The following is a 12,237-nucleotide window of genomic DNA, read 5'->3' as shown; positions in this document are numbered from 1 at the left end:
TAAGAATTAAAAAATAATTGTCACCAAAACAAGAAATAAGTTGAGAGTGGGGAGGAAGGAATGGATACAGGGAAGCACAAACACCCAGCTCTGTTACAACACAACATTTTTAAGGGAGTCTAGAATTTCCTGCTTTACACACCTGTCAAGACAGCACATTACTGGGGAGATATCCCAAGGAAATCACCAGGACATTTGTCATAAACTTCAGTGGGGCGTGAGTGTTGCCCATAACTTCCCTTAGTTTTAGAGAGAAGTCTCAAAGGAGCAGTTCCCATTTTTGAAATCCCTTCCCTGTCAGTCCCACTTATCTTTCCTTTATGCTCAACTGGAAAAACATTGCAGACCAATGTGTGAAGTGTTTCCTTCATTTACAGAACAGATTTCCATTCCTCTGTACAAAAGCACCATCAGAAAGCTCCAGCTGAATTGTAATCGTAGAAGTATAACACTAAAGTGAGTATAAGGACAAGATTCCAATTTTCCTGGCTTTTTTTGTTTTGTTTTGTTTTGTTTTTTTGCAGAGCTGGTATTATAATAAAGCTGCGTTTCTGATTATGTATTTGAATGCATGTTCACTTCTATCATATTCACAGCTCCTTCATAACCACATTCATGAATGTTCAAGTAGGAGACTTTTGCTGTCAAATATTTGTGAAAAGTAAATTTCAAAGCCACAGGCACTGTTATTCAAGAGCACCTAATATATTCACCAAAAATTCCTTGCACAATTGCCAATAAAGAGACAGAAGCATTACCACATGCCTTCTTTGACATATAACACTTTTTAAATATCTCTATCACTTTACACATGGGAAAAAACTCTACAAAGTTCACTAAATAAATTTAAATGAAATCTGAAAGAAATCACAATCTGCTCCCAGATATTTTGTGAACTGCAAAAAAATGCTAACATCATTAATTCTGTTATGAACGTGGACTTCCCTCAGCCCTACCTCTTTTACAACATTGACACAATAAATAAAGAAAGTAAATACTCATTCAGAGACATTCTGCCTTTAGAGCCATTCTGGCCTTTCCCTTTAAATAGAATGTGAATAACACACATGCTGCTAAGGAAAGAATGTGACTTTTAACTTTAATTGATGCAATTTTAAGATACGCTCAAGGAAAACAGTATATGGAACACCACGGAGAGAGAAAGTAGTGCTTGGAGTCACAGTGTATAAACAGTTGGGGGTGAACGCATAGAAACAGCTCTGCCTCTGCTCTAGAAAACAGCGGCAAAAACTCTGTTTGGTAAATAGCTCTGAATCTTACCTCCTACTAATAAGTAGCTATTTGGGAATAGAGTTTTGGCTTGCATAAGAGCTCTAGCATGGCCGGAGTGGAAGAGGTCAAATATTCCATCTGCATACACTCTGACAGGTCTGTCAACTGTGGGGAAACAAGCACAAAAATGACTTCCAGCTTAAATATGAGTCATACCTAAGACCTCCTGATTTGTTTTGGGACCTCAGATGAGAATATATTCCCCTGGTATGAAATATTATAGTTTGTGAACTTACAGCATTATATTTTCTGGTGATTACTTATTTCGGTATCCTCTTTTCTAGTTTTTTCTTATATGTTTCCTCTGTATTACTCTCCTCCATTATTCCTGCATTCACATTTGGAGAAAATGTCATCCTCCTATCTTGCTCCCAGTCCTGCCATATATCTTGGGTTTTTTCCCTTCTATTTCTATATCCCTCACTTCTTCATTTTCAGATTTTTTAAGTTTCTATCTTTGTGCCCTTACATCTTTCTTCTTTCTTCTACAACTTATTGCTGTATGTACCTGTTGATTACTTCTGTTTATCCCTTTCCTTTTCCCTTTTTCTTCACTCCTCTCATGATTTTCTCTGTCACCTTCCTGTCAGTTCCATTCTTTCTGACTTTTCCTGCTCCTTTCCCCATATCTCTCTCTTCTTGTGCACCACTCATGTCTTAGTGGTGGCCTGCAAGCCAAAACAGGAAGAGCCTTGTAGAGTGGCATGCCCAGCAGCTATGCTAATATAGGAATTCACATTCCCTGCACATCTATGAGATGAATACCGTGGTCCTTGAGCTTCACAGAGGCTCACTGCTGTGCTGCATAAAGAAGTATCTGCTGTAGGGTGCTACACATCCTGCACCTCAAGCGAAATACAGAGAAAACTGTTTCATATGAAACTGATGGGAGAGCAAAGGAAACTCCCCTGAAGTGGGGAAAAACAGTTCGCTGCTCAAATTAACAAGAAATAAATCAATAAAAATATCCCCTTGCTTGCCTCTTGTAAAATATGCTGTTTTAAGCATATGTGGGGCTTCTGGTAAAGCGATTCCGTTGGGACCCTCCCAACTACCTACAAGACCCAAGATCTAGGGCAGCAGTAGGTGATATTTCCTGGCAGCCGGCCAGAATGACCTACCACAAGTCTGAGGTGGGCTGGCACTGTGATCTGGCTACTGCTACTACTACCACTTCTCCTCACAGCCCAGCAGTGGCATGAGCAAAGCCCTCCAGCTCTGGAGCACTACTAAAGTCCCCTGGCTGCATGGCTGGACCACCACTAATCAGTGATGGAAATCACTTCTACAGAAAGGGCAATAGGCAACATGGTCAAAACCTGTATGTATGTTTTAGACAGAATACAAGAAATATTGGATCAATGTGTCCTTTAAACAGGCAAGGGAACTTGTGATGTAACCAGCAAGGGTTTCAATAAAGAAGATGTCAGCTTGACTCTTTAGGGTCTCTTATTAGTGCCAGTCAGCGTGAACGAGTTCATACTCCACAGCATCTGGAAATGGGACTAGGCACCAAACATCACACTAACTTTGTGGGATGCTAAAGATTGGCTGTACATCAAGCCCTGAATTTAAATAACATAAAAAGGGACTAACTACATGCTAACCATGCTTCATATATGTTCTCTGACAAGAGTGCACAGATAGGTTTATGAGCTAAAGTACTGTAACAAGTGATACTCTAGAACTGTGAGGCAGAGGCTATGAAGTATAACTTAAAAGTGTAACAAAACCCATACATTTTACTATTAACCAAATACAATTGCATCATGCAGGTAAGATCTGGGTGTTGATATTGCCAATGTCTGACTATCGTGGCCCAACAGCATTCATTTAAAAAGTAACCTGACCATGAACAGATGCTTAAAACATTCACCTGAAAGTGTTTTTCCCCATGTGTTTCACCAACAAAAGGTGAATATCTTTTCTTGTTATGTTTCCCTCATCCACAATCAGGCACAATCTTTCCTTTTTTTTCCAAGCGAAAGTTGCAAGAAAAGAGGGAAATCCTTTTATAACGGAAAGCTGTCTGCCCTTGGGTCCTGTTCAAGTGGATCTCAGCAAAGATAGCTTATTAATCAAGACTGACCTGGCGTTCCCAGGCGAGCTTGAGCGATGGTTAGCTTCTCATGTGGAGCTTGGCACTGACAGCTTGTTTCATCTGCAAATGGAGCAGGTGCAGTCAGAGTCTGGAGGGAGAAGCAGAGAAGGGGGAAAACAATGGAAATGAGATGAGCAAATATCCAGTTTGTTCTTTTAATGGAAAGTCAAAACAGAATTCTTCCTTCTATGTCAGCACCCTCTCATTGCACATCATCCAGGCTTGTTTCCCCTTCTGGGTGTTTTATAAGTCATTCATAAATTCATAGAATTGATACAGAGCTGTAATTAGAGTTGAGAAGAGTAAGATGTTTTTAAAAGACAGTCATGCAAGCTAATTCTTCATCTTGTTAAAAAGCTCTAACGTTTTGGAGGTGGCTGCAGGCAAATCAGCAATGTATGTGAAGACTGAACCCACCTCTGTCTGGCTACATGCCCAGAGTGTAAGTAGCTTAGTTCTTGAACTGGCTTTCTTTTTCACTGGCTAGTACACTAGGAATCCCAGAATCTGTAGCCTGCCTGCATCCTGCCTGCATTTCTCAGACAAAACATCTGATTTTTGTTTTGATCTAGTGGGAATATGTGAAAATAGGGTGCCCTCCACACATTACATGTATTATGGAATTAACTGGTTATTATGCAGTTAACCAATTTAGATCGGCTACATGTGCAAATTAACTATCATGCCATAAAAAGGTCCATCCAGATATAAAGTTAGAACTGGGAAATGTATAATAATTTTATAGCTGGTTTCTATCCAGATTTAATTTGCATGTGTAGCAATGTATGGTCCTATGGCTGGGAGCCCTGTCAGGTGGGAGACCCACAACAGCAGGCGCTTGTTATTTGCTGGTGCAGGGGGAGCCCATGATGGTGACAGTTTGTGATTAGATCTGATGCTGGACCCCACAATTACACCTCCTGCCATGCACATTTGGCATGGCAGGAGGTGTGATTGTATGGATCACGCTTCAGATTCTATCATGCCTTTATTCAACATCTAGAGGGGCTCTAGGAGAATTCAACTTAGATTACTGTCACAAATAACCAAGAAAACACTAAAATGACCTATATTAGCGATAATTGAAAAATGGAATAGACACAGGTATTTCAGAAGACCATGGCTTGACCACCACCTGACTTGCTTTTGAGTGTGGTATACTGGGCACATCTACATGAGATGTTTTACTGTGCAGTAGACTAATTTGATACACAGTAAAGCACCACTGCCTGCATGCGTGCAGCATTTACTGCACAGTAAATTAGTCTACTTCATGGTTGGCTACTACCTGTAAATACAGGTAGATTTATTGCACAGTAGCTACTGCACAGTAGTGCACATGTACATAGCTGACCAGAAGCAAATTGCTCCTGGTCAGCCCAGGCAGCAGGGCTGGGAAAACAATTCCCTCCCCCAAGGGGAGGTGTGATTCCTAGTTACACCTCTGGGGCACATAACGGTGTCGCTCTGATCTCAGCTGGAACTTTTAAGAACTACTAAATACAAGTAGTAGTAGTGAAAGGAAACCTCCTGAATTGGCCTCAACTGAGCTGCCTGCTTCCCAGCCCCTGCTCTGATTGGCTGATCGGAGTGGGGGCTGGGACCGGAGATCTTGGAGTGGGAGTCTGGCAGCAAGCAGCTGCCTGGAGCAGGGGTGCCAGGCTGGGAGGCAGCTGCCTGGGAGGTGGGACACCTCCTCCACCCCCCTGGAGCCCAGGCCTGACCTCAGTGGCCCCTGTCAGCTGGGGCCTAGTGCCCAGGAGAGCCTAGAGCTCCCTCTGGCTGCTGTAGGGGAGCAGAGCAGGGCAGGAGTAGCCCTGCACTGAAGTGCTCCCATCAGGAACAAATTTGCTCCCAACAGGGGCACGTGTAGATGTGCTCCCAGGGAAAGCTTACTACGCAGTATTTTACTGTGCAGTAAGATTTCGGAGCATTAACAGCACACGTAGATGGTCCCACTGAATACCAGTTTCATGCCCAGGCAATAATTAGAAACATACAACTTGTGCTAATTTTTTCATCAGAAAAGAGGCCCTAACGTTTAATTTTTAAAAGGCATGCTAAATAAGGACTGGGATGAATTAGGAGAGTCCAGTGAAAGTATGGCCTATTCAGGGGGTTTCCTTTCACTACTACTACTACTTGTATTTAGTAGTTCTTAAAAGTTCCAGCTGAGACCAGAGCGAAACTGTTATGAGCCCCAGAGGTGTAACTAGGAATTTTGGCACCATTGGTTGGGGAAAAGGATACTGAGCACTGGAGACTCCTACCTTGTTGCATTTGGGCTGCTGTTCCAACTTTGCTGTTCCAACTTGTTGCATTTGGGCTGCTGTTTCAACTGCAGTGTGGGCTCTCCTTACATGGGCTTACTGCTGTGGCACAGACATCTCAGGGGCTGCCCTTCTGCTCTCCCCTCTAAAACAGCACCCAGGACTGGTACCACTTTTGTCCCTCACACCCTACAGTTATGCTACAGGTGCTGTAGAGGATAACTCCTGTCCTGAAGAATTTACACTCTTAGGGCATCTTTACACATGCTCGGGGGTGCGGGGGTTGGGGGAAGAGGTGCTTTAATTAAAGGTCCCACAGTGTCTCATATATTTAGTGTCCTGTGCTTCAAAATGGCAGCAGGGGCATTTGAACTAAAGTTCGTTCGACTATAAGGTGCCCTTATAGTCCAATAAAGATAAAGGATGAGGGAAATGAGGTGAATAACTATTTGAGCCTATTTCACCCACCCAACAATCAGAACCACTAATATAGCAGGCTATGCACCTTGTGACTTGTTTTGGAAAATTCTGTGTTTCCCTGCTAGCCTAACATCTCCAGGGCTTCAAAGAATAAACAAATCCATAATAATAATTTTTCTTTGAGAAAAACACGTATATCTCTGATTAGCTTTTGCTATAAATTACATGGGATTTCATGACCTTGCATCAACTCTGTACTGCTCTTTGGCAGGAACTTTGTGAATCCTATTAAGGATTCACTGCTCTCGGTGTTGCTGTATTGCTCTTTCTATTGTCCTATTTGTCATCTGAGTTCTTGCTAGCCAGTGCAAAATATTCCTTTCTCTTTATGAATAGGTGTTATATATTTAGGTGTTTGCTTTTTTGTTCAGTGGTCGTATCTTTTCTGATTGTTGCTATATCATTTGAACCTAGATCCCCAAAGGTAGTTGGGCACCTAAATTGCATTGCATTGGTTTCTGGTGCTATAGGCTAGTTTAAATGAGGGAGCTAGTTCAATGTAGATACACTGGTGCGAGAGGACCTTTGAATGCTGAGGTCCAATATGCATTGGAAGTGTGGACAAAATATTTTTACATGTGGAGTTAGTGTGAAGTAACTCCTGGATGTAAACTCATATCTTGGGTTACACTGCACTAACTTTCCACTGGACACAAACCTTCAGTGTCTCCTCTTAGCAAAATCTTTTCTTACTTCTACCTAAAATTGGTAGTACAGTCTCAGTTTGATGTCTGCTTCTTGCTTACTCTTGTAAACTACTTCCTTCTAATGACAATTCATAATAACTGAGAGACTCTTCTTTTACTTAACCATGGAGCCTTTTGTTTCTCAAACTGAGAGAATAGTTTCCACTGAGACAGTGAAAGTCTAAAGTAAATGTTGGGATTAGTTTTTCACTTATCCTGATTTAAATTCACTATTGATAGTTCTTTCAAAAGGCTGTCATCCATTACATACATATCCTTTTTTTTAAATCTCTGACATGGTATTGGAATGTATTTGTGGCCATATCACTTCACACTGCTGAATACAAGTTCAATACAATGACACTATTCAAAATAAACAGAATATGGCAAAATTAAACTTCTGTTCAGGTTCCACAGAAGGGAATCCTGCTCAAGCTGGCCACCCACATAGCACAGTGCACAACATTACACATGATCATACATCATGGGCTCTTTTCTTTATTTTCTAAATACCATCTTTCTGCCTCTGTCTTTATGATTGTTGAGTGCTAAACTGTCTTTTTATCTCCAAGCAAGATCAAGTTAGACAACATCCCATACAGCCTGGCTCATGCTGGGATAAAGGAGAAGGCAAGGATGTTAAAACAGTAATGGCTATGGTCTGAGGCCTGCAACGGGTAATCAGATCCTAGCTAGATGGAAGCTGTTTCCCAGGAGATTATTTGAAGAAAATAGGCCTTACTTGCAGCAAGAGACTTCCTGCCCCTCCCTACCCCACATTTAAACTCTTCTGCAGTATTGAAAAGCTCTTGGTTCTTGCTGAAGTCAAGACAAGCTTGTATTAACTTCTTATCAGTCCAGTTCTTGTAATCACTCAGCAGCAGGGACCCTAATTTTCTCTTTGCCACAGAAAAAACTGTGGAATCCACATTTTCCCATGACCTACAGAAAGCACAACAGTGTCCTATGGTGAGCAGTGCCATTTCTGTTCTATTTTTCCCACGGTTTGGCCTCTTGGCCAATCAGCAGTAGGGTTAGGTGACGGAGGTTGGGGAACAGTGCTGATTGACTGAGAGGTAAAAACTGCAGGAAAAAAAGAAAGAGAGCAGAAATGGTGCCACTTGCTGTGGGACACCACCATGCTTTCCATAGGTCATGGAAAAATACAGATTTTTGTGTTTTCTAAACAGAAGTCTTTTGCTTTTTTCCCCACAGAAAACTAGGATCCCTGCCCATCAGTAATGCCTACTTTACAACAAATGGCTTAGGAAAAGATGTTGGCAATGCTTTTCTTATTAGGTGAACTCTAGCAACTAGGAACAATAGATGAAAATCAAGAATATCCTGTCAAAGAGGAACATACTTAATTGGTATATGTGTGTAACTGTATGTGTGTGTATGGGTGTGTACCAATCTTATATATATGATGTAGTGTATTTAGAAACCAACATAATATAATGAGGTTTTCTATCAGTAGCTATGGATGTGAAATTGGATCTAGTGTAGGAAAAACTGGGGGCATCTACATATGTGCTTTACTGTGGAGTTGACTAATTAGCTCAGGGGTGGTTAGTAATTTCAGGTGGAGGGCCACTTACTGAGTTTTGGCAAGCTGTCAAGGGCCACAAGGGTAGCCCCACCCCTTGACAGGTGTCCCACCCCCTGGACACCATTTTGGGACCAGAACTCCCGCCCTCCTACCCCCTGACCTTTGGTCCTCCCTGGTCCTTGCCCACAGTCCTCCCCACCTACAAACTGGGGCCTGCCTGCTAGCTAACCTTGCATCATAGCACCCTCATGCCCCAGCCACCCTTCTGCAGCATGTTGAGCTGGGGTGGAGTAGTTCTGAGCTAGCAGGCTGACCGCCTTGGGCTCCTTGCACCACCCTGGTTCAATGTGCTGCAGTGCTGGGCACACGTGTAAATGCTGTGCCCAGAGGCAATAACTCTGGCACAAACTGGGCTCACTCAGCTGAACCAAGCAAATACATCTTGGGCATGTCTACACATCTATTAATACACAGCAATAAACTCTGGTGCATATTGCATCGGAGTTTATTGGTTCTGGGCACCACATTTGAACACGTGCCCAGAACCACAGCACACTGAGTTGGTGTGAAGTCCCAGCTGGCAGGAGGCCCAAGGTGTTGGCTTGCCAGCCAAGGGCTGCTCTGACCTGGCCAATGTACTGTGGTGGGGCTGGCTGGGGTGCAAGATTGCTTCAATGTGCAGTTAGCCAGCAGGCAGCCCACATGTAGCAGGACCCTTGCATCCCAGCCAACTCCGTTAGTATCTACACGTGTTGCTGTGGAGTAAAAACTCCCTACAAGATAGAACTTGTATTTACAAGTTCTAACCTATTGCATAGTTAATTCATTTATTCTGTCCTAATAGCACTGCACGTGCAGACACCGAGATGTTTACTTTGGAGCTAATTAGGCATCTCCACAGTAAACATCTCGTATAGATGCACCCCTTATGAAACAAAGTCAGATATGGCTACATTGCTTATGCATAAAAGGAGAAGATAAAATGTTGTTTTTAGCTGTCTCTTTATATTTTTAAAAGCAGAATCAATGGCATTAAGAAAAATCGCAAGAAACCTTAAAATTGAAATTCAGTGTAAAATTATTCAACCTGTCTTTTTACATGAGTATGTATCCTGGACACCAATAAAGGCAAATGGCTGAAAGTGTTAGTAAACAAAGTACTAAGGAAAATATTTTGGGCAGGACAAGAAAACAGAGTATGGAAGACAAGACAATTATTCTTATCATATTTATCTTTGAATATTCACCAGGTGTTCATGTTTTGTGACTGGGTAAGGGTGTTTCTCTTCCTAACTCCATTAATAAATACTTTTTAAGGTGTTAGGTGCTGTCCTACTCAGAACAACAAGGCCTAAGTTGTTAAATCACATTTTCAGAAGTCATGTAGGTATTTAGAAGTCTCCCTGATTTTCTACTTAGAATCAGAGGATTGAGATTCCACCTTGGACTTTTTTAAGACTCAGCTAGACAAAGCCTTGGCTCAGCTGATATAGTTGGAGACAGTCCTGCTTTGAGCAGAGGGTTGGATTAGATGTCCTCTTCAGGTCCCTTCCAACTCTAATTTTCTATGATTCTATGGGCCCAATTAATTGAGTGTGCTGGAGCATGATAATTACCATGCTTCAGCAGCCTCCAGCGTCTCATGTATCAACCTCGCTGCTCTTAAAAATGGTGGAGGGGATGCTTTACCTAAAGCTTGTTGAATGAGCTTTAGGTAAAGCACCCCCACCACCATTTTTAAATGTGGAGGCTCTGATACATGAGATGCTCCAGGCGCTTTAATTAGAGCAGCTCTCAGAGCCGCTCTAATTAAAGCACCCCTGCCCCGCCCCCCCCGACACACACACACTCCTGGAGCACATATAAATGCCCTATGAGTCTAAGTTCTATTCTTGGTGCAGTTTTGATGTCTGAAGCATGTAGTGGAACAATAGCAGTATATAATCTGGTTTGCTAGTGCTAGCTCATTCGTCTTCCACTTTATTTTTTTGTGCTTGGTTTCACTGAACCCTAGTTGATTTGCCATGGGCAAGGACAGAAACAAATGGAGGTGACTGGAGGCAATAGGCCATAAAAATGCTGGGACTAACTATATTTAAATAAATAAACAAAAGGGGAAGTATATGAAGTATGTCAGTTCACGTCCTCTGATTCTATGCTGAAACAAGAAATAGGAACTTCTCCAGGCAGGAAGAAATATCCCCAAAGAACACTTGCCAGAAATAAAGCCCGTGCTCCTTCTTCTTAGCAAATGGAGCTAGACATCCAGTTTCACTTCTCTTGCCAGGCAAATTTTCTAGGAGGGTTTATCTCAGATTGCAATGAGTCTGCTGCAATTTCCGCAATTACTTTGAATAAGCTCATTAAGCCAGAGAAAACAGAACAGCTCCACAAGGAGGAATTTGGCCTATTGATTACTACAAATGTTATTAAAGGGACACTGTCAACTTAAAAAATGTTTAAGTATACTTTATATTGTGTTAATGATTCAAGCCCATACGATTTCTACAGTTGTAAAAGACAGGAATGTTCCCTGCTCCCACCTTCCTCCTCTACAAGTTTACTTGATATTTTTTATAAGCATTTTGTGTACCGTTTGTTCCACAGAAGGTCTGGGTTTTTTTGTGGGGACTTCTACACAACAACAAGGCAGGAAGAAATATTTCTATAAATGCCTTTGTAAAACTCCTGAGGATAGACATCTGATTTTTGATTTTCTTTCTTTTTTGGAGTCTGGAATTATTCTTATGCAATACTTTGAAATAATGATTGAAAATTATATTCTTCTTTGAAAAATAGATGTAGCTTTTGATTATGGGGTATATTGTGTGTGTGTGTGTGTGCACGCATGCATATGACAGAGAGAGGAAGGAAGAGAAAGAGAATATGAGAATAATGCCAAGATAAATCTGAATCATTTAGAAGCAGAAATGGTTTGCTTTCCCCCCCACCCCCCCTTTCCCCCTCCAAATATCTCCTAAGAATATCTAGAGAGGATGTTTATGAAAGAGAAAGAGAAGTTAATAGATTTTAAAACTAGAAGTGACTCCAATCTAAGCTGATGCTTAATGCCGGCAATTATATTTCATGAAATAGTTTATCAATGCCATAACTTCACCTTGACTAAAAACATATCTTTCAAAAGTAAGATGGAACTAGAGGTAGAATGGGCCCCATGGAAACAAAGCTCAGATGATAAAATTGAATATATAAATTGATATAAATCAAATAAGTAAACAAGCAAACAACCTAACTTATCAAATATACAAGATGGAAAAAGCCATTAATCCTGGCAGTTTGCACACATGGTACTGCTTCATTGCCATAGTGGGAAAAGAATGTCATAGGAGTTAATCCACAACGACTATACCATAAAACACTGGTTCTGCATCCACGGGCCATAGAGTGCTATGCAATATTAGCACTGTTAGATGTGCAAGCACCTACATATGTTAGATGTGCAAACACCTACATATGATTCACAAGACAAACCCAGAGATTTCAAATAAAAATCTGTAGGGTCAAAAACATTCTGAGCTGTTGTGGTCTTTCTGAATTTTTTTGCCACAGGATGGCTCTAGTATTTATTGTAGTCAGAAAGTGAGTGAAAGCTAAGAGCTGGCATTTTCTGAGAGGTGGCTAGAGAAAAGAAAGGTTGAGAACCACTGCCATAAAAGAACAATCTGAAAGCAAGACATTGTTTCATCAGTTAAACCAACTCAGTACTTTTCACTGGAGCTTAACCAGTCAGTCAGACATCTCAGGATTCAGAAGAAGTATGCAATGCTTTGTGATGGTGAAATATGAGGCTAATTTCTCCAGTCCTTTAAGGGCATTCTGTCTGTGCCTTCATGGGAT

At 41.5% G+C, this 12,237-nt stretch overlaps 1 protein-coding gene across 3 annotated transcripts in view; it reads right to left on the bottom strand.

Moving 5' to 3' along the window:
- Positions 1–12,237, bottom strand: part of PCYT1B (phosphate cytidylyltransferase 1B, choline) — a 65,207-nt gene that overhangs the window by 25,468 nt on the left and 27,502 nt on the right. For all 3 annotated transcript variants that reach the window (XM_090062019.1, XM_090062038.1, XM_090062027.1), the window contains exons 2-3: positions 3,383–3,482; positions 1,282–1,398 (exon numbers count right to left, since the gene is read on the bottom strand). In XM_090062019.1, the coding sequence (XP_089918145.1) occupies positions 1,282–1,398; positions 3,383–3,482 (217 nt within the window). The remainder of the gene's footprint in view (positions 1–1,281; positions 1,399–3,382; positions 3,483–12,237) is intronic.

Source organism: Crocodylus siamensis, chromosome 1 (genome assembly GCF_052110815.1).
Source record: "Crocodylus siamensis isolate JL-2025a chromosome 1, ASM5211081v1, whole genome shotgun sequence".
Taxonomy (NCBI): domain Eukaryota; kingdom Metazoa; phylum Chordata; order Crocodylia; family Crocodylidae; genus Crocodylus; species Crocodylus siamensis.
Note: the sequence above shows the minus strand (reverse complement) of the source record. Positions and strands in the feature narration are given on the sequence as shown.